The sequence below is a fragment of the Pagrus major genome, chromosome 18 (assembly GCF_040436345.1).
Source record: "Pagrus major chromosome 18, Pma_NU_1.0".
NCBI lineage: Eukaryota > Metazoa > Chordata > Actinopteri > Spariformes > Sparidae > Pagrus > Pagrus major.
The window spans coordinates 30,381,334-30,400,276 of record NC_133232.1 but is presented as its reverse complement, the minus strand read 5'-3'; the positions used below and the strand labels follow the sequence as shown (position 1 = coordinate 30,400,276).

The 18,943-nt window shown below is 40.6% G+C and overlaps 1 protein-coding gene across 1 annotated transcript; it reads left to right on the top strand.

The window, feature by feature from the left end:
• The first annotated feature begins 562 nt into the window (after window positions 1-562).
• On the top strand, window positions 563-18,127 carry cenpi (centromere protein I). Its single transcript, XM_073487101.1, has 20 exons — window positions 563-796; window positions 3,877-4,014; window positions 4,543-4,661; window positions 5,363-5,470; window positions 6,205-6,253; window positions 6,389-6,435; window positions 6,691-6,780; window positions 6,874-7,005; window positions 7,895-8,038; window positions 9,304-9,424; window positions 9,660-9,754; window positions 10,254-10,371; window positions 10,546-10,610; window positions 10,812-10,921; window positions 12,713-12,848; window positions 13,890-14,014; window positions 14,464-14,512; window positions 15,080-15,295; window positions 17,233-17,274; window positions 17,430-18,127. Exons 1-20 carry the CDS (start codon window positions 634-636, stop codon window positions 17,559-17,561), a joined length of 2,199 nt encoding a protein of 732 aa, XP_073343202.1. The 5' UTR covers window positions 563-633; the 3' UTR covers window positions 17,562-18,127.
• The last annotated feature ends 816 nt before the right edge of the window (window positions 18,128-18,943 follow it).

Genomic DNA, 18,943 nt, shown 5'->3' with positions numbered 1-18,943 from the left:
CATCGCTGTCCATGAGTTGTTACCAGACATTTCCCCTCCTAACTCCCCATAAGGTTTAATTTAAATAGATATCTGAGGCTCTTAGAGGTAAAACTCTGAAATATTTCACACAAAAAAGCCAAAATTAGACTAAAGCTCCTTTTCTACAGAACGAGTTTTACTTTTGATACTTTAAAACTATTTTTTAAATTATGTTGTATTGATGAGGAGTTACGACAAACTACTGTTTAGTTGTGCTGTCTTACAATCAATATGTAGTAAAGTTAAAGTGTCATGGCGATGAGGTCTTAAAATGTAGGGAAAGGGTCTTAAAAAGGTCTGAAAATGGATTAAATTTAACTTCAGGATTCCTGCATACACCCTGATTCAGTGTCTCCTCTCACCAACACTAATTTGACACATTTATTCACACAAACAGCTGCATGAATCACACCCTTTACTCTTGTAGTCCTTGTAATAGTCGACTCTCCGGCGTTTGACGTCAAACGGACTACAACTCCCGTGAAGCGACCGAGCGGACGGACCATAGTGCGCAGGCGCAGAGCAAACGGTCGCGCGAAGGATTTGAGTTTGGTTTGAATGGCCGGAGACGGAGCAGAGCGCAGTGTTTTGAAATTTGTAGCAATGTAGAAAATGGCGACAAAGCTAAACCTGTCGGAACCGTCGGATTCGGACCAGTCGTCTGCGAGCGACCAGTCTCTGTCGAACCGGAGCAGCAGCCGAGTGGCGGAGAAGAAGAGAGGAAAGAGCGAGGCGGAGGAGCCGTTTGCTCGGAGCATAAAGTACTTCTCCCGAGGTAGGACCCGGCCCAGACACACACAGACGGTGGCGTTACTGGCACCGGTACCGACGGTACCATCTGTGGAGGGTCGTAGCATTCAGAGAGGTGTACTTGAAGACAGGGGGTTGTCTCTTTAACCGTAGCGTGTAAGCTAGCACACGCCGGAGATGTTGGAAACACTTTTTTGTCTCAGTACTTTCGATATAACCTCCTTTTTTTTAGTTTGTGATGGAGCTCTCAAAACAGAAAGTACCATCATTATTCTGCTTTGGCGACTACAACATATAATTCATCAGCTGATATCTAACACAAGGAGTTCCTTTGTGACAACCAGGGTGAAGTTGTAACACAACCTGGGGTAAACTCAACTTTATGTATCACTTCACACACAACACAGTCGATCCACAGTGCTTTACACAGGCGCACAGGGAGACAAACATAAAGAAACTAGTGATGATGAAATGATAATAAATATCAAAAATAACAGTGCTGATATTATAGCAGCAATAATAACAACACTGGTACCAATACAATCATTGATCATATATTACCTCCATATAGTAACAGCAATAGTAACAATAGTCAGGGTAGACGATCTGTCTGTCTGATTGGTAACATGTCACAATTAATAGCCGGTAAAACACTGAATAATCTGACTCTGTGAGGTAACTAAAGTTATCAAATGAATGTTGTGGAGAGGAAGTATAAAGTAGCAGAAAATCAAATACTCAAGTAAAGTACATGAAAATTGTACTTAAGAGCAGTACTAGAGTACGCACTGAGGCTGAAACTTGTCCATCCTGAGGACAAAACACCCAGGCACAAACAGAGTAATGTACTTTATGCTGTTCAATGCAGCCAGGACTGCACAGATTTGTACATTGGGGAGACAAAACAACCTTCTCCATAAATGAATAGCACAACACAGGAGGGCCAACTCCTCAGGTCCAGACTCTGCTGCCCACTTACATCTGAAGGAGAGAAATCATTCCTTTGAGGACAACAATGTTCACATCTCGTCCAGAGAAGACAGATGGTTTGAAAGAGGAGTAAAAGACCCCATCTATGTCAAACTGGAACATCCGTCTTTGAACAGAGGAGGTGGCCTAAGACATTACTTATCAACCACCTACAATGGTGTACTGAGTTCCCTCCCCAGACAGCTTAACGACCATTCACACCTGGGCTCACCTAGCCTTAGAAACCCACATGAAGGCCGGTTCGATCAACGACCCACAAGTGGCCCTAATGACTCTGAAACTCAGAGCTCACACGTGTCCTCAACGACTCTGAGGACACTCCCACACAGGGTTTAAAAGCCTGCCAACTCCCCTCCAGTTAGTTAGAACGGAAGAAGCCTCTTGGATGAGAGGTGAAACGTCTTCAAGAAACTGAAACAAGTCCAGTTGCCTACGATACAGCACTTAGAAGTACTTGAGTATTTAGGATTATACTAATAATTTGTATTGGCCCTGAAAAAGCCATATTGGTCGACCCCTTAACAATGGAATTAAGGGCATGTAGCCATTAGGAAGGGACAATAGTAATAATAATAATAATACAAATAAATTAGACTTGTAAAGTGCTTTTCTAGATGCTCAAAGATGCTTTACAAAGGAAACAACAAAACAAAAAAGAACAATAAACGATAAAGATTTTTGTTTGTCATGATTGTCCTTGCCTAAATAATTGCTGTTCATAATATTATCTAAAAGATATCATTTAAATCATCATGCATCACAGATAGGACGCCTTTTATTTAAGTGGACATCTTTTTTCATGATAAATAAAAAAAGAACTGGATGATGGTCACAGAGATGGGAGCACGTTTCACGTGTTGGACTGTGAGTCAGACATCTTCCTCAGGCAGGTTGTGCAGGTCAGCAGCTCATCTTCCTGTTGTTCTTTTAGTTTGGAGTCCATAGTATTTCATCACAGTCCATTTAACTGTCTTTTTTCAGGTGGATACTACGTGCAAGCCGAGCCTTCAGCCACGGTGACAGGCTTAGGAATTTGGAATGACTGAAAAAAATGTGGGCTAACCTTTGTGACACTTCAAAATAAGTCAGGAAATCAATAAAAGACTTAGAGAGCTAGACCGCTCTTTCAGGTCACTCACAAGAGGATATTCACGATTATCCTCGTGATGGAAATCCACAATGATCAACTTATCCTGAGTGTTTTGTTCTTTTTTTATTCATGATCCGCACTAAAGTCTTTTATTGTCCCATCCCTAATTGCCATATAAAGCCGGTAATGAAAAATGCAGCCCTGTTGAGACTTAAGAGAGGGAATTACCTGGGCTGATAAAGAATCAGGCACAGTTAAAGCCTAATGAGCAAAAGTGTGTTTTAAGGTGAAAATCTTAACAGTGTGGGAGAGTCGTATGGTGGGAGGAAGAGAGTTTTGGAGCTTCGGGGCATCGATAGAGAAAACACTATCCACATACCACTAATTAGTCCTGGATCTGGGGACAGAGGGGAGTCTCTGATCAGATGATCTTGGCTCTCTCACAGTTTGTTATGGGAACAGGATTCTGCAATATGAGAGGGGGGAGACCGTTTAACATTTGTGTGTCTCTTTTCTGACCTTGTTAGAAGTCCTGCTGTTGCATTTTGGACCATTTGAAGACGAGATAAGCAAGACTGAGTGATACAAAATAAAGCGAGTTGGATAAAGAGGATATGAAGGCACGGATGACGTTCTGGATGCCTAAATATCTAAATGATGTTTCCCGTCCTGTGACCAAAACATTTTTGGATTTGTCTCTAGATGACATTAGTGTCTTTCTGATGCTCAACGGGGAGACACTATATACTTAGTATTTTATGGTTGATTCTACACTTGGTTTAGCTGTAAAAGCTTGCAGTTTTGTTGTGCTAGTGAGTAAACATGTGTAGTTAATGGATTTTCTGGAGAAAATACTGGTGTTTGTTCCAGCAGACAGTTTGTAGAGTAACGGATCATCTGCTGTCACGTCACGCAGCATCAACTTTAGCAGAAAAATAAACTTCCTCTTGTATGTATCAAACTGTGTGAGTACTTGAACATTTCAAAAACCAAATACACACTGATGTCTCCCTTCCCTCCTGTAGTTGAAGCAGGTACTCCTGTGTACGGGAACGATGATGTGGAGAGACACCTGGTGCTGGTGGAGAAGGTGGCCTACAGTAAAGGACTTCTGCCGGAGGCCATCTCTGTTATGCTGGAGTTTGCCATGAGCCTCCGTATGGGTAAGACAGTAACTTAGCCGCAGCTGTGTAGGTGATATTTAATTGCATTAATTAATCGTTTTTAGCAGAAGGAATCAGCCTGTTTGTGCAGTCCATCCATCCACACATACATACATACATCCTCCCTCCCTCTTCAGCGCCTAACCTGTACAGGGTCATCGTGGGCTGGAGTCTGTCCCGTCACATACCAAACAAGTGTACACCTTGGACAGGTTTCCAGTTTATCACAGGGCTAAACCAGTCACACTCTTGTTCACAGCTCAGTCAATTTAAATATGGCAGTCTTAATCTCTGAGCCACTCGAAATGTAACACCATCTGGTAGTTTTAGTGCAATTTGAACGACAAGAATGCTGGAGCCAAATATCACTAATGTAGTAGAACTCATGTAATGTCCTGTCAGTGTGATGAGAGGACATAGTTTTCACACAGTCTGAATGCATTGCACAAACATTGTCTGGCTTTTTACAGTCAGTCTTAACGTTTGCTTCTTTTAGCTGATTTTTTTCCTGTGAATTTCTCTCTGTAGGGACGACTCTATGTGCCCGCGTGCTGAAGTGTCTGATTCCTGCCACTGTGGTGCCACAGGAGGCCGTTGTTCGAGCAGTGGTCTGGCTGGGTGTTGCCAAAATACCTATGAGCACACAAGTAAGTGCAAGTCATTTTATTTGCAGTTAGAAATGTTAAAGATTAAACTTTGATCTCAATGGGTTGTTACTATGTTACTTAATTTTGTTGAGCAGCAAATCTTGATTTAATTTGGCTAGTTTATTTTAGCGGACTCCATTTCTAAACTGTTTCTCTGTTGATGGAGTGGAGAGGGGCACTGAGACGAGGCACTCTATAACTTGCCTATAGTCATAAAAATTTGCATCCTTTGGACTGGTGTGGAAAAAATCCAGCCCAGTTCCTTCACAAAGAAATCTGCAGTCCAGCAGCACTGAACAACTTTAACAAATCGTCCACAGGCTTGTAAAGGCAGAGGGGAGATGGGGAAGCTCTTATTTTTCACGTCACGTTACAATAGGAAAGTAATTAATACATGTAGATTGCTACAAATTGTAACATAGAGCCCCTTTAAAAAACAATTATTTAAACCCAATTACTAAATTTAGCTCATTAAACAATGTTAAACAAATCATAATTCAAGACTACCTTTGCTCCCTTATCTTTTTAATGAATATATTAATTCATTCAGTTCATTTAAATGAGTGCTGTATGAATGAGTGCCTTTCAGTCTTCTAACTTGAATTACCACTATTTCAGATGAGCGAGTGTTGGTTTACCTGCTTTTTTTTTTTTTTTAGCTTTTATTAATGTTTGTTTTGACATGTGTGTCCTATTTTCAGGTTCTTTTCATAAAGTGGGTGTTGACCATGTTTGACATGATTGATGGAAAGGACCAACTTCGAGCTGTCTACGGCTTCATCTTCAGTTACGTCACAGAAGAAAATCTGGTATGTATGCTGATGATCATTGCATTGTTGTGATAGTGGCCCTATTTGAAGCCAACAAAAGCGTTTATTTTTTTCAGTTATATTTTATTCTTTCATATGATATGTTCCCGCACTTTGTCAATAGAGTGAAAAGAAGTAGAATCATGTTTGAGCAGAGTATCCCTTTTATTTTTGTAATATTGTGACATAATAATGTCATCGCAACAAACAAACAAAAAAATAAATACCATGATATAAATTTTAGGTCGTATTTCCCACCCCTTTGATGTAATTAGATGTTAAGCAACATCTGATTAAATTATTATTATTTTTTTATTCATTTATACATGCCATTGAGCAATAAATAAATGGTTGTCTATGATTATTTGACATGTAAATTACGTGTTTTTATGCCAGAGCTATTTTTTAGGAGATTTAAATGAAAAAAAAAATCTCACCGTTAATTAATGCTGTGCTGGTTTGGCAACTGTGTTGTTACCCAAAATCCCCCCGTCTCTGGGAAACTGAACACTAACAGGTGTTTTTGGGGGATTTTCTTCAACAAAGTCACTCAGATAAATCAGTGAAATTGTTAACTGAACAGGTCCCATTCCTTCTCAGTTGTTGTTTGTTCACATGTGAAGGATTGCCTTCTTACCAGTGTAATGAAATGACTGCAACACTTAGGTGTGATATTGCAGCTTCTGAAAATTGCTGAGAGATGCGAAGTATTTATCTTTTGTCACATTTTTCAGTGTCCTTTCATCTGCCATCTGTTGTACCTTTTGACCAGAAAGGAAAGTGGTAAGTCATTTTCACACCTGAGATTTGATCCATTTATTCTGCTTTTTCCTCAGTTTTTCTAGTTATTTCCTGTTTTTAGCGTTCTCATCACTTCTGCAAGCATTATTAACTGCTTCATTTTTTCCCTCATTGTAGTGCGAGTCTTCAGAGTCAGGAAGCTTCTGGAGCTGCAGTCTAAACTGGTAAACATCCTGCTGATTTGAAGTTCTGTGGAGCCATTTATCAAAGATACTAAGTCATTTCCTTACTCAGGATGAACATCTATTTAGTGATACATTGCAGAATATTTTTCTTTATTTCCATAAACATTTACCCTTTCCAAGTCATTGGTTATCGTTATATTTAGCATTATTAGGAAAAACATCAATCATAAATGGGAGATTTCGAGTAGAGATATGTCTCATTAAACATGTTGATGTTTGCTCTTGTTTCCTAAGGGAAGGCAGCCATTCCTCATGCACCTACTGTCACTTTACAAAGTCTTATGTCCCGAACTGGTGACGCTCTCCATTCCATCCCGAATGAGGGTTTGTTCAGTTAATACTCATTCTACTGTAACAATACTGTATGACTGTCATCTCTAAAGCACCAAAGGACTTATATGTTTTGTTTTCTTACAGAGTGGGTTTAGGAACCACAATTCAACCTGGAAATCGGCATTGATCGGTGTCCAGAAGAGGAACGGTTCCCAGGTTGCCTCGAGCACCGGTCTGGCTTCCACGATTAAAGATAAGGCCAGCTCGAGGAAAAGGGTATGGAAGTCTATTTAAAGAGACAGTTCACCCCCTGAATCATAATTGGATGTTTTTCCCTAACCTGTAGTGCTATTTATCCATCTAGATTGTTTTGATGTGAGCTGTGGAGTTTTGGACATATCTGCTGCAGGGATGTCTGCCTCCTTGTGAATATAATGACACTAGATGGCACTCAGCTAGTGGTGCTCAAAGTGCCAAAAAATTACCTCTGAAAAACTCTACAGCAATGTCTCTTCTTTATAAATCATGACCTGGTTACTCAAGATAATCCACAGACCTTGTTCACCGCACAGAAGAAGCGTGCATCAACTCTTAGTGAGCATCTAAGCTTACTAAGATTAAGCCAAGATCACACTACAGTAGCTGTGGGCTCAATTTAATCTCGATTCGCCCATCCTGGAGAAATCTGGTCTGGGACCTCAGTTGGTACCAATGTTTCACCAAGATTATCTAGTAATGTGAGGGGTGTACAGGTCCAGTCGTAAACTTCCTGAACTGCTTAGAGACGTCTCTGGACCGCCTTGATAAATATCAAATGTGTTTGGTATGTAGGATTAAAAATCTGGACGACTACGATTGTCATTACATCAGTACTTCTGGAATAGCCAATGAGAGAGATAACCGTAAAGATTCAAGCCCCTGAGGAAAAACATGTATTTTTAATTTTGGGATTAACTGCCCCTTTTTGAAATGATTGCAGGGAGTGACGTGCAAAAGAAAAGACCAAGCACCGTATCTATTACATAAATATTTGTACTTTATCTTTTTATCATGATTTTAGCCCTTTATTCCTTTCAGGAAAATTAAGTATGTACATATAAAAGTATATGCTAGCCAGGCCTTTTATTCTTCTGTATTAATTGTTGTTTTTCTTCTTCCTTCACAGAAACACGGCCACCTGCAACTGCCGGCACTGAGTTCTGTAGTCAATAAACAGCCTCAGTCTGAGCCTTCCTCAAGCAGAAAGCTGGTCCCACTGGTGCAGCTCCACTCCTTTGCTCAGCTGCTGGAAAATATGCACCACATAGAGGTAATTTCTCCCAGGACAAATCTCTGAGTTCTGCATCTGTGGGGTGCCGCCCCCTGCCCCTTTACTGATTCTCCTCTCAGTCAGCTTCCACAGTTCAACTGTTATGGTTAGTCTCATGGCCCCAACACAGCTGGACTGGGAACAGATGGAATATCATTTAAGCATTAAGCGTGAAAAATCATTAATCATGTAAGCAGCAGAATAAAATGCAGATTCTCTGTGTAATTAACAGTCTGTTACGTGGTGATGTGTCCTCACTGCCACATGGTGGGGCTGTGTCACTATTACAATAATTTCTGTAAATTGTTCTTGGCTACAGACAACTGTTGTCCAAGGGAAACCACAGCAGAGATGGCCTGGGGATGTAATTTGTTTATCAGATTAGAGCATAAACAAGCATCTTGTGCACAATGCTTGTTTTTAACAGACCATTGTTCTTTTTACAGATATCATCAGTAATCTATCCCGTATGAGTAATGAAAGCAAAAGACCTGAGATGCGATGTATCAGAGTTGGTCATTTAGAGAGCCCTCTCCATAAATGTCTATTTGCCCTGCAGATTCAGTGTCTTGATAAACTAATATAAGTCATTTTAAATGGCTCGCAGACTTTTATGCGTCATGCTGCATAAATTCACCTCTTTCACTGCCCACAAAGCCAACACGAGCAGTAAGACTTTTACTCTAGTTTGCCGCGTCTCAGGAAAGATAGACGAGTAAATCCAATCACACTCGTAAAATTATTCAGCAGAGGCATTGACAAAGGATCATTGATTATTTCCCTCATTGCCTGCGCTGCTGTTTTCAAAAGCCGAATGGAGCTTTCTCAGTTTAATGATACAGTAGCTCCATAATTATCGAAGAACTGAGCTGTGTCCATTCACAGTCTGTCTTATCCTCATTCTAATTTATTTATTATACTGACAAAGTCACCATATTGGGAGGCAGCTGTTCACACACAATAAGGGACTGTATAAACTATCCAGAGTGATGGAAGAAATGTCCCAGTGCTGGCATTATGGGGATTACTGAGTACTGAAGAATTAGCCCAGTAGCGGATTGCTGGCGCGCTCAATGAAAACAAGGACATGAGCATCAGTTTATTCTTAAGACAGATTTGAGACAGACTTTTTTTTATGCCATGTTTGACCTTATTGTTTTTCACCTCGTCTGTGCTTCTTTGCTTTAATACACATATGATGATTTTGGCCTCTCCATCACAGTTTCTTGAATGTATTTCCTGTTTCTTAATTTTACCTCCACCAGCTGCCCGCTCAGATGGGCTCAGTGCTGGGCTCAAGTCTGGCACTGCAGTACCTGGACTTCGTACAGGATGAGTCTCCCCTCCTACGCCTCAACTTCTGGCTAGGCTACGCTCTCTACGAAGGTAAGGGAGGGGGGGGGGGGGGAAACTACCAAACTGCTCTGACATCTTCTGTCAGGAATGCTCATGCGAAGCTAAGACCTTGTGTTGAACCCTAACACATTACCTAGTTGGCATATCAAAGAGATTCTCTCTGAGAGGGGTTTAAAGGGGCTGGAAGAGGCCGAATTTAAAATCTTCTGTTGTTTTTATTCCTTTGGCGTCTTCACTCACTAAATGCTTTTTTTTTCCTCTTCAGAATTCTTGTTCTGCGGCGATGGAGGAGGCTTCCAGAATTCAGATGAAGCTCTGCAGTTTTTGAACAAGTTGCTGTCCACAGAGAACTTTCTCCAGGCGAGTCTCACTTTTCAGCTATCTCCCACCCGTCATTCACTCTTTCCTGTGTTCATCAACCTGCACCCACATTAATGAAACAATGGCTGAATCCAAATATCCACCCTCCGGACTTATGGACTGAGCCCTTTCTGACTTTAGTTGTACGACTTCCTGTGGTGTGTTCACTGTCATCATGTCAAAATCTGCAAGGCTAATGAAAGCCGCTGATAGATGGGCCTAAAGACTACAATAATAAAAGACATCTGATTACCTCTATAGCCTATACTTCTGTATCATGATGGGAGATTATTATTTTTGGCCTATATGATTCAAGTAAAGTTTTAATCAGTAAGTGTGTTACACATTCATAATGTAAGTAGTTCTTTCTTTAGATTCATTGTCTATACAGTAGGTAATTGGAAAAACTACACCATCAAGTGTGTATTGCAATGAATTGTAGCTATTGTGGACCGAATAAATTGTGATTTCATAATAATTTGTCACATTTCTCCATCAGGGGGGCTTCACCAGTTCAGAGGCTTTTCTCTACAAATTCCTCACGGTTTGGGACGGCTCCCTCCTCCGCCCACAGATCCTCGCCCTGCTGAGCAACATTCCCGTTGTTCCCAGTTCCCGTGAGTTTTGCTTTCAAACTGTGTGTCTCTCTCCATATTTTCTGTTATCACTATCTCTGATAAACATACAGTATATGACTGTTTGCCCAACCCCAATGTTCTGTTTGCTGTATCTTAGAAATTGCATTATGGTACGTTGATCACAACCTTAACCTGCTGTCTCTCCTGCTTCAGAAATTGGACGGCTTCTGTTTGAGCCCCTCATGCAGCTCTTCTTCACATCCTCCGTGTTTTTCAAGGTAGGCTTTCCGCTCTGAGGCACGAGTAGAATGAATTGTGCTTCTGCTACTGTAGTAGAATTACAAAACCTTCTGCCAGAAGTTAATAGAAATGAAGCGACCATGTTTGTTTTGTAATTATAAAACACTCATGAGTCCCGTATTAGATTAGACTGTATGCTTAGTGATTCTCCTTTGTCTTGTGTGTGTGTGTGTCTGCAGTGTGGACTGATGGAGTGTCTAAACAGTATGCTGCTAAAGTGGCTGACCTGGCACTCAGTGTACGCTATGGAGGACGACTTGGACATCAGCCTCAAGAGCTACACCTCCATGTGAGTCTCAGAGGCTGTTTATATCTAACATTATCAATATTCAACATGTTATCCCATAGTTTTCACATGTAGTCCCAGAGGTTCCACATGTAATCCCATAGTTTTCACCTGAAATCCCATAGGATTCACAAGTAACGTCTAACATTTCACATGCAATCCTATAATTTTCACATGTAATCATTAGGTTTCACATGGGAATATACATGGGTTTTACATGTAATCTTTAAACTTTCCCATGTAGACCCAGAGGCTTCAACGGTTTCAAGTGATATATGTGATCACATATTTTCCATATTACCAGATGTTGCATTATGTGGTGATGTCTCATGTAAACTACATGTTTGGCCTTTTAACCTGCAAATGTTAGCAGTAGACTGTTTCAACTAACCATTGAACTAGTAACTGCAACATCCCCAGATTCCCTTGTAGGCCGCGTTTTTAAATAGTTGTTGCATGTGGAAAAACTTAACAAACTTTGCAAAATGGTTACAACAAATTCTAAAGCATTTGTGGCTTCTTAAATTTCGTAAATTCTGCATTAAATGTAACGCAGTAAGTTGTTTGTTTCCTTGTCAGAACTGTCCGTATGTCGAGGCATCGCTGTACCAGCCTGTCTGCTTCCATTTCTGAAGTGTGTCTTACCTCCCAGCTGCTGTTTGAACACACTCTTGTGACTGATTTCACCATTTTCCCTTAATCTATAAACATTTCACCGACTGTAAATATGTCAAATTTTACAAATTGTGTCTACAACACATTCTTAACTATTTGGCCCTCCTTGTTAATTCGGCAAATATTATACATAAAGATATTTCTTTCTCGATGTGAAAAACAGCGTTACTGTTTGTCCTACTTATGTATGTGTACACCTGCTTACAGAGCAGAGATCCGATCATAAGTGGTCACTCGAGTCACATGTCGAGATCCATGTTAATGCCAGGTGTAACCTAATGGGCTTAAAGCCTGTCCACTTGTGATTGGATCACTCAGGGTGGAAGTTAATACCAGGTCTGAATTCCCTCTCACATCTACTTCCTGCTACTTGTTTATGCCCTAAGCATAAACAAGCAATAGACCTGAAACACTTTGTGTATTTACTTCAGAGCATAAGGGCTATAGCTTGTTTTTGGAGCCAAGAAATGCCAAGATGCCTGCCTTCTCACACCTAATCAGTTCCTACAGATGTAATAAAAGTATTGAGGTGTTGCCTCAGTTTTATTTACTGTGGGTAAGTGTAATGAAAACAGCACTCCCTGTTATAGGCGTCCCAGATGACTTGCCCACTTTTGTTCCAAATATGAGGCTTGATAGTACTATTAATTTGTTACCAACATTGTCACAGCATGACTGGGACTGAAACCCCACACTGGTTTATACAGTAACCTTTTAGCTTTAATTTAAGCCAAATCGTTATCCCCAACTAAAGCAGCTAAGGCAGAAATGTGTATTGACGTGTTTTCCCTTTTGGTTTTGAGCTCAGTTAACCACGAGATCCCTTGATTAAAACTTGTTTGGAGACAGAAACAGCCCTCATATCCAGTTAAATGATTTTTCAGCTTTCAAATGAAGGGGTGGAGCTGGTGTCAATTACGTTTTTAATACCTGTGCTTCATCAGTATTGAGTTCTCGCACATGAAACCACACAACAAATGATCCTATTGGTGCAGAGATCCATTTATATTCACTGCCAAATTCACCTCTGGTATTTAGCCAGAGCAGGCTATCACTCAGCATCATTCCTAGTTGTGATTAAAGTTTCTGTGCGACTCTCTGCTCTGCCCTCTGTCCTAGAAACATGACTTTGTCGGGGTTCAAGGATTCAGTGATGGATCTGGTTCACTTTGTGGGTCAGCTGGCCTCTGTGGGCCTTCAGCTTGAAGGCTGCCACTCTCTCCTCCTCAGCTTTACCCTGGACTTCTACGAGACGGTAAATAAGCTAATGATGAATGTTCGTTGTTAGGCAAGATACAACCTGTGCATGGACTTTACTGGTGCTTCTAAGTGATATAACTTTATTTAAAAATGTTAAAAAAAAAAAAATTGCTTATTGTTGTCGTTTCTTGAGTTTCACTGTGTTACTCAGTGATGATGTTTGTTTTGAGTTTGACACTAGGAGGCATTTTTTCACATTGATCTGTTGACTGAATGTTTAACTGATTCTTGATTTTTATCAGAGTTGTATAGTAGATATATTATTAAAACTTTAAGTAATTATTTTGGTTCAAAAGAACACATTTGGCACAAATTACTATTCAGTGTTGACTATTTTTTTATATCTTTCAAGGTGTCTGGAGGGGACCTTTTACAATGACTAAGATTAAAATCTCCTTGTCAGAGTTTTCCTGTTCAAGTCGCAGCAGCAGCAGCAGCAGCAGCAGCACATAGAACATAAAATATAAAGGCTACTAAACCTACAAGACAGAAAAAAATTTAGAAAATATGGAAAGAATAAGCAAGGATCATATTTTAGATAGGATCAGAAGGATGATATAAGTACGCCTGCTACTGAACCGTTCTGATCTGCGGGTCATGCCTTCACCAAAATAGGATTTGTAATTTAGTATGCTGGTCTTACGGTGATGGTGCGCATCGTCAGATGGAAAAGACATGGGTTTTAAACCAAATTTTGTAAATGCACATGAAACATTACAATGCACTCGTTCATCATCACAATATTCTAACTCGACAGGACCAGACACTTAAGGTTTGGATTGCCTTCAGTTCACAGAGAAAAGTTTTAAGAGTGCGATGAGATGAAGTTATGTCTGATTGAAGCATTTTACAATCGAGCTGCAGCATATATGAACGTTTTTTTCTCTTGCTCAGAACTAAATTGAGAAACAGAGAAGGGCTCCACGTTTCAGCAGTTCTCATCTTTATGTGGAACAACAAAATGCATAAATACGAAGATAAGTTGCCAAGAACAACATTATAGATTCTAAAGTTACCAATTTCTCTCCTCCCTCAGGTGTGCGACATGTTTCTGAAGTATGGTCTCCCCCTGGTGGTGATGCCTCCACCTGGAGTTTTTTACCCAACCCTGTTCGCCACGGACCCCATTAGTGTAGACAGACTGGCCTACATCATGTACAGGTGGGGACTCTTCATCTCCTTCCTATAACCTGCTGTAAGCCTATCACAATGCGTACGTTAACAACTGCCTTAATGTGGTTTGTCGCATGTTGATGAATATTTAATGGCAGAACAGAACGGGAATCGAATGACGTGAATGCACTCAAATGTTAATGTATGATTTACGATAATGAGAGGCTAAGAGGCAATACACTTAAGCCCTCTCCCCTTTTATGTCGAATTCAAGCCTCACTTTAATAACACAGATCTGCACAGTGTCTGCTGATTGACTACACCCCAGGGTGGTGAAGTAATTCTACCAAAGCTGAGCATAGAAATCCCATGAAAAAAGAAAATTGGAACGTAATTGCATTATATTTTTTGACGGAGCAGAAAGAACAAGCGGTTTTGCGGTATTTCGTGATCACAGAAGTCACCGACCTTTTCTCTGATTCTTTTTTTTTGTTCAGGTACAAGGTGAACTTGGCGTCGGCCAAGAGTCAAGAAAAGCTCACAGAGGTAAAAACAAACTCGCTTTCTCGCTATGCATGTGTGAAAATCACACACGCTGTGATTTGCATTGCAAGAATACATCGTCGTCTGCACTAAGCACTCGACATACGATGTGGAGGAAATGATGTTTTATTAGCACTGATTTGATTAGAAGCTCATTTAAAGCATTTCGTGTAATTGCATTTACATTTCAGGCATTTAGCCGTAGCTCTCTTCCATAATGACTTGCTGTACATTTAGATTTATTTTTAATAGATTTTTACATCTCTCAGTCCAGCTCTTTAGGATTTCACAAGCATCCACCCACAGCTGATAACCTTTAATACCCTCTGAGAAAAAGTTGTTGATATTTTAATATATCTGGCACTGCGAGATGTGAATTTACAAGTGCATGTCAGGTCGCCAGTACACTCCCCTGAAAATGTCAGTGGCACTTTTTATTAAGAAAAATGGACTTGGTAAATGGCATGCAAATGAATCAGCACAACAGGCATCAGATGTGAAGATCTGCAGACATGGAGAGTGGTTTAGTTTGTTCTTTTCTTTTCATATTTCACTTCTTTTGATCACCAGGCCTTTCACATCAGCAGTCAGACGTTCCACGAGTTCAACCGCTACATAGTCGTCATGGTCAACAGCCTGTGGAACTCCAGGATGTTTAAACCAGACATGGATTTAAAGCTGAGAGAGGAGCTGCTGCTCAAGAGCAGCGTACCACAATACTGGACGAGCTTCGACCTCATCCACCACCCCGCCTTCATGAGCTACGCTGTCGACTTTCACCAGAAGGTGAGTGTGGATCATTTTGGATGATTTAGACATATTTGGGTTGCATCGTACCTGCTTCAGACCAAAATAGACATAGGAAATAGACAATTTTTCAGCTTACCTCCCCTCCTAGCATTTCCGAGTTGGTGCCAAGGAGCCTAAAAAGAAGGAAGAGTCACTATGTCACTGACTCTTTCTTTGGTGACAGACTGAGTGACCTCTAAATGTGTATTTTAATTTTCTGGAGGCATTTCTTCATCAGAAGTCATACGATGTAGATATGTTGACTTCAATACAGCTGACACCACAGTCTGGCCCCAAAGCGAGATTTGGTGACGTAATGACCTTTCCTTCTTTTTTTTGTTCCTCGGTTGGCACCACTGTTGCATACACAATGTTAGCAACATGGCTACTGCTAGCAGCCTTGTTACCGTCTAAAGCAAAAACAACCGTAAGAATCCAAATTTGACCCTGAGCTCAGTGCCATATTAGGACAAACACAGTAAAACACCCGTTTGTATTAAGAAGTAGGCAGGTTTTGTTACTTCCTGACCTTCCATATGTGCCATCTGTCAGCCACAGCCGACTACTCGTTTAAATCCAGCTGGCTACTTTTGGAAAAATTCTAATAAAGCAAAGAGGCTGTGTCCTGCCAAGTACATCATTTTCAGAATTTGACAGATATCAGCAATATAATTGATGACAAAACGATGGCTGCATTTTCCATATATGCCACAAACGCATGTATTAATCAATTATCTTTATTTACATTGCACTTTTTAAAGCAGAGCCATCTTTAAGATGAAAGTATCAAAGTAACAGACCTGAGTCCTTGATGAAGAAAATGTACGCTCTGCCACAGCCTCACACTGTGATTTAAAATGTCCTAGTGTTTTCTTATTTTTTACACCAATTGTACAGACTAATGTCAGATGCCTCAAATCATAATAGCCATTAACAGACTGTGAGGGCTGAAATGCACGAGGCCTAATTCTTCTTGTTTAGAATAATGAAGGCAAACTTGTCCGAAAACAATAATTAAGATCAGTTTATATGAGGGAAGAGGGACATTTAAAATGTGGCAAAGGCCACCAACTATTTTCTGCTTTTAGAGTTAGAGTGAAAAAGTTCCTTCGAGCCCCCTTAGCTGGCTACTTCCCCCTCTGGCTGCCTTCTCCATATCTTTTAGGAAAGCCTTGCGGTTTTGAACTATTTCAATTCCCGCTGGTAAGGGGAAACACATATCAACCGGGCAACAGACACCGGCAGTCTCCACTGAGTAAATGCTCGTCCGTTCACTCTTGTCTTACCCCGGGTTCGATCACTCTCCCTCTTCCTGCCTCCTCCATCAGCGGGAGTTTTCACAGTTGTTCCACCGTCACCTGAGGATAGCGACCTTTGGAAAACAACGCCTCTGCCTGTTCTGGTTGTGTAATGGAAGATGTGCTTCCATTGTGCCGTAATGCGATGTTCACTTTTGCGGCAAACGTCGAGCTGGTGGGAGGCCGAAAAACACAGCGAAAGCGAGGCAATCTATACGCAGATGGTGCCATTTTTCTGCAGCCATTACACTGTGCAGTCAGTATTTACTCCAGAATGATAAGTAGAAGCTAAAAAGTTGTCTGTCAGTTTAAAAAAATTAAAAAAAAAATTCCTTCAAGGTTTTTCGCTTATTTTCATGGCCGGTGATGGATCAGTGTGCAGCCAGTCGGTACAGTTTGGTTAATAGACTTGCAGGCAAGACAAGGAGACAAATGTGGAATTAATGTATCTTTCATAGAAGATACATTAATACAGAAGGACATTTTATTATTAATGGGAGCTGCATGAGACGTGGTTTTCATCATGTTTAATAATACACGCACCTTTTTTTGGTCGGATCTAACATCCAGCAGTGATCTGGTGAGATTTAACTGGGTGGGCTGACGATGAATATTAATGTTCTCTCTCTCTACCAGTGTTGGCCGGAGAGAAAGGACATGGACCTCAATTCCATAAAGGTACGAGGCGTCTCCTTTTGATTTTCTGCGTTTGTAACAGACTTCACATGTAGCTTGATGTGCATCAGTCATATTTCAGATTGAGACAGATCGCTTTGATCATAGAAATCTTTGGATGTCGGTGATGTAACCGTCTCTGTCTGTGTGTGTTTCAGGATTCAAAGCCATGGATCTGGTACCTGGAGTATTTGTTCACCCAGGGTTACGACGGCTTTAAACTGTTTTTTCAGAGCAACATCAGCCAGAAGTCGGCAGCAGGCGACGAGCAGGACGACAGCCTGTCTTAGACTTCTCCTCGCGAGCCACTTGCAACAATCCAAGTGTTTTTTTGAATACATAGACTTCTCCGTGATGTCCTGTTGAACTTTTTTTTATCGTTCATTCAGCCCTAATAGACAGTAATGCCCTGGTGGCCATTTGCCTGAAATAGCGTCAGTAGTCGGTTTAAGTTCAGTGAACACAAGTTAAACAGGAATGATGGTGTGTTTATTGCAAAATAAAAACCTCCATTCTAATGCATCTTCATCTTACAGCTGGTAAGACTTTTATATCAGAAAAATAAATGACTTTAAGGATTATAATGCGCATAACCGCAGAGAAATGTAAATTATTCTTTGTAGCTTTTTGTTTTGCTTTTGCAGTAAACTCTCATTCTTTGTGTAATGTCAACACACCGACCTTGAACCAGCTTGTACATTGAAAAAACATTTTTCTTTAGCTTACCGTGTGTTTTTGTGTAATATATTCTTGTACAGCTTGCCATCTGCAAAATCTGACTTTTGTACATTGTTGAAAATATAAGTGTAAGACTAACCTTACTTTAGAAGCAAATACAAATAACTTGTGTCTTAAAGGCTGGCTCTTGGTCTTGATTTTTACCGCTGACAGTATTCTTATGCGTGGCACTCACTCACTTTTGCCAGCTGGAAAACAGCATTTTGATTTAATGGAGGAACCCATCTGGGTGGTTATTAGACCCCTGGCTCCTCGGCTATTTTTGAAAATGCGAGCTGAATTTATTCAATGCCAGGTACAAGCGGTAATGAGAGAACATGTCAGACTGTTGGATATCTCGTTTTTAGTAAACTTTCTTTTGGAAGTTACACAAAAAGAAGATTCAGGAAACCTCCCCAGGCAAAAACAAGTTCAAATGACATGCACAAAACTCACTGAGTGACCCAGCAGCCTTCTCTCTCTTTTTTTTAAATTAGCTTTTCAAATGCATCCAAAATAGGCAAACAAGCGACTTAAGAACTGTCCAACTAGAAGGCAGGATCTGGTACACTTTAGGCCTTTTTATCCAGAGGTTTTTCTTTAACGATATACTTTAATGATTAGAGAGGCTGCTTTAGGTCTTTTAAACGTTTCCACCCGTGCAGTGATGTCACTGCAGCAAATATCGTGATACATTTAAGCAGCGGAACCGAAAGCTGTGAATGTAAAGTTGACAGGACGGAGGAAACTCTGAAGGAAACAGATTAGCTTCTAAAATAAATATATTAAGACAGCTCAGAGTTCAGGATTCATCAGGGCGGCGCCTATTTTTCTGAACCCTGACCGTCTGTTTGCCTTTGTGGATGTGTAGAAGAACATGAATTAAGATCAGATTCTGACCGATCCTGTCATATTTTATGTTCAACCAAGTTAAGATGCTGTGAATCACGCGTAA

Bases quoted from the DNA above. Each gene is read 5' to 3' on its own strand.
- cenpi (XM_073487101.1), top strand. From the start codon at position 634: ATGGCGACAAAGCTAAACCTGTCGGAACCGTCGGATTCGGACCAGTCG. The intron at 10,372-10,545 runs GTGAGTTTTGCT...CTCCTGCTTCAG, and splicing joins TCCCGTTGTTCCCAGTTCCC to AAATTGGACGGCTTCTGTTT. The intron at 15,296-17,232 runs GTGAGTGTGGAT...TCTCTCTACCAG, and splicing joins CTGTCGACTTTCACCAGAAG to TGTTGGCCGGAGAGAAAGGA.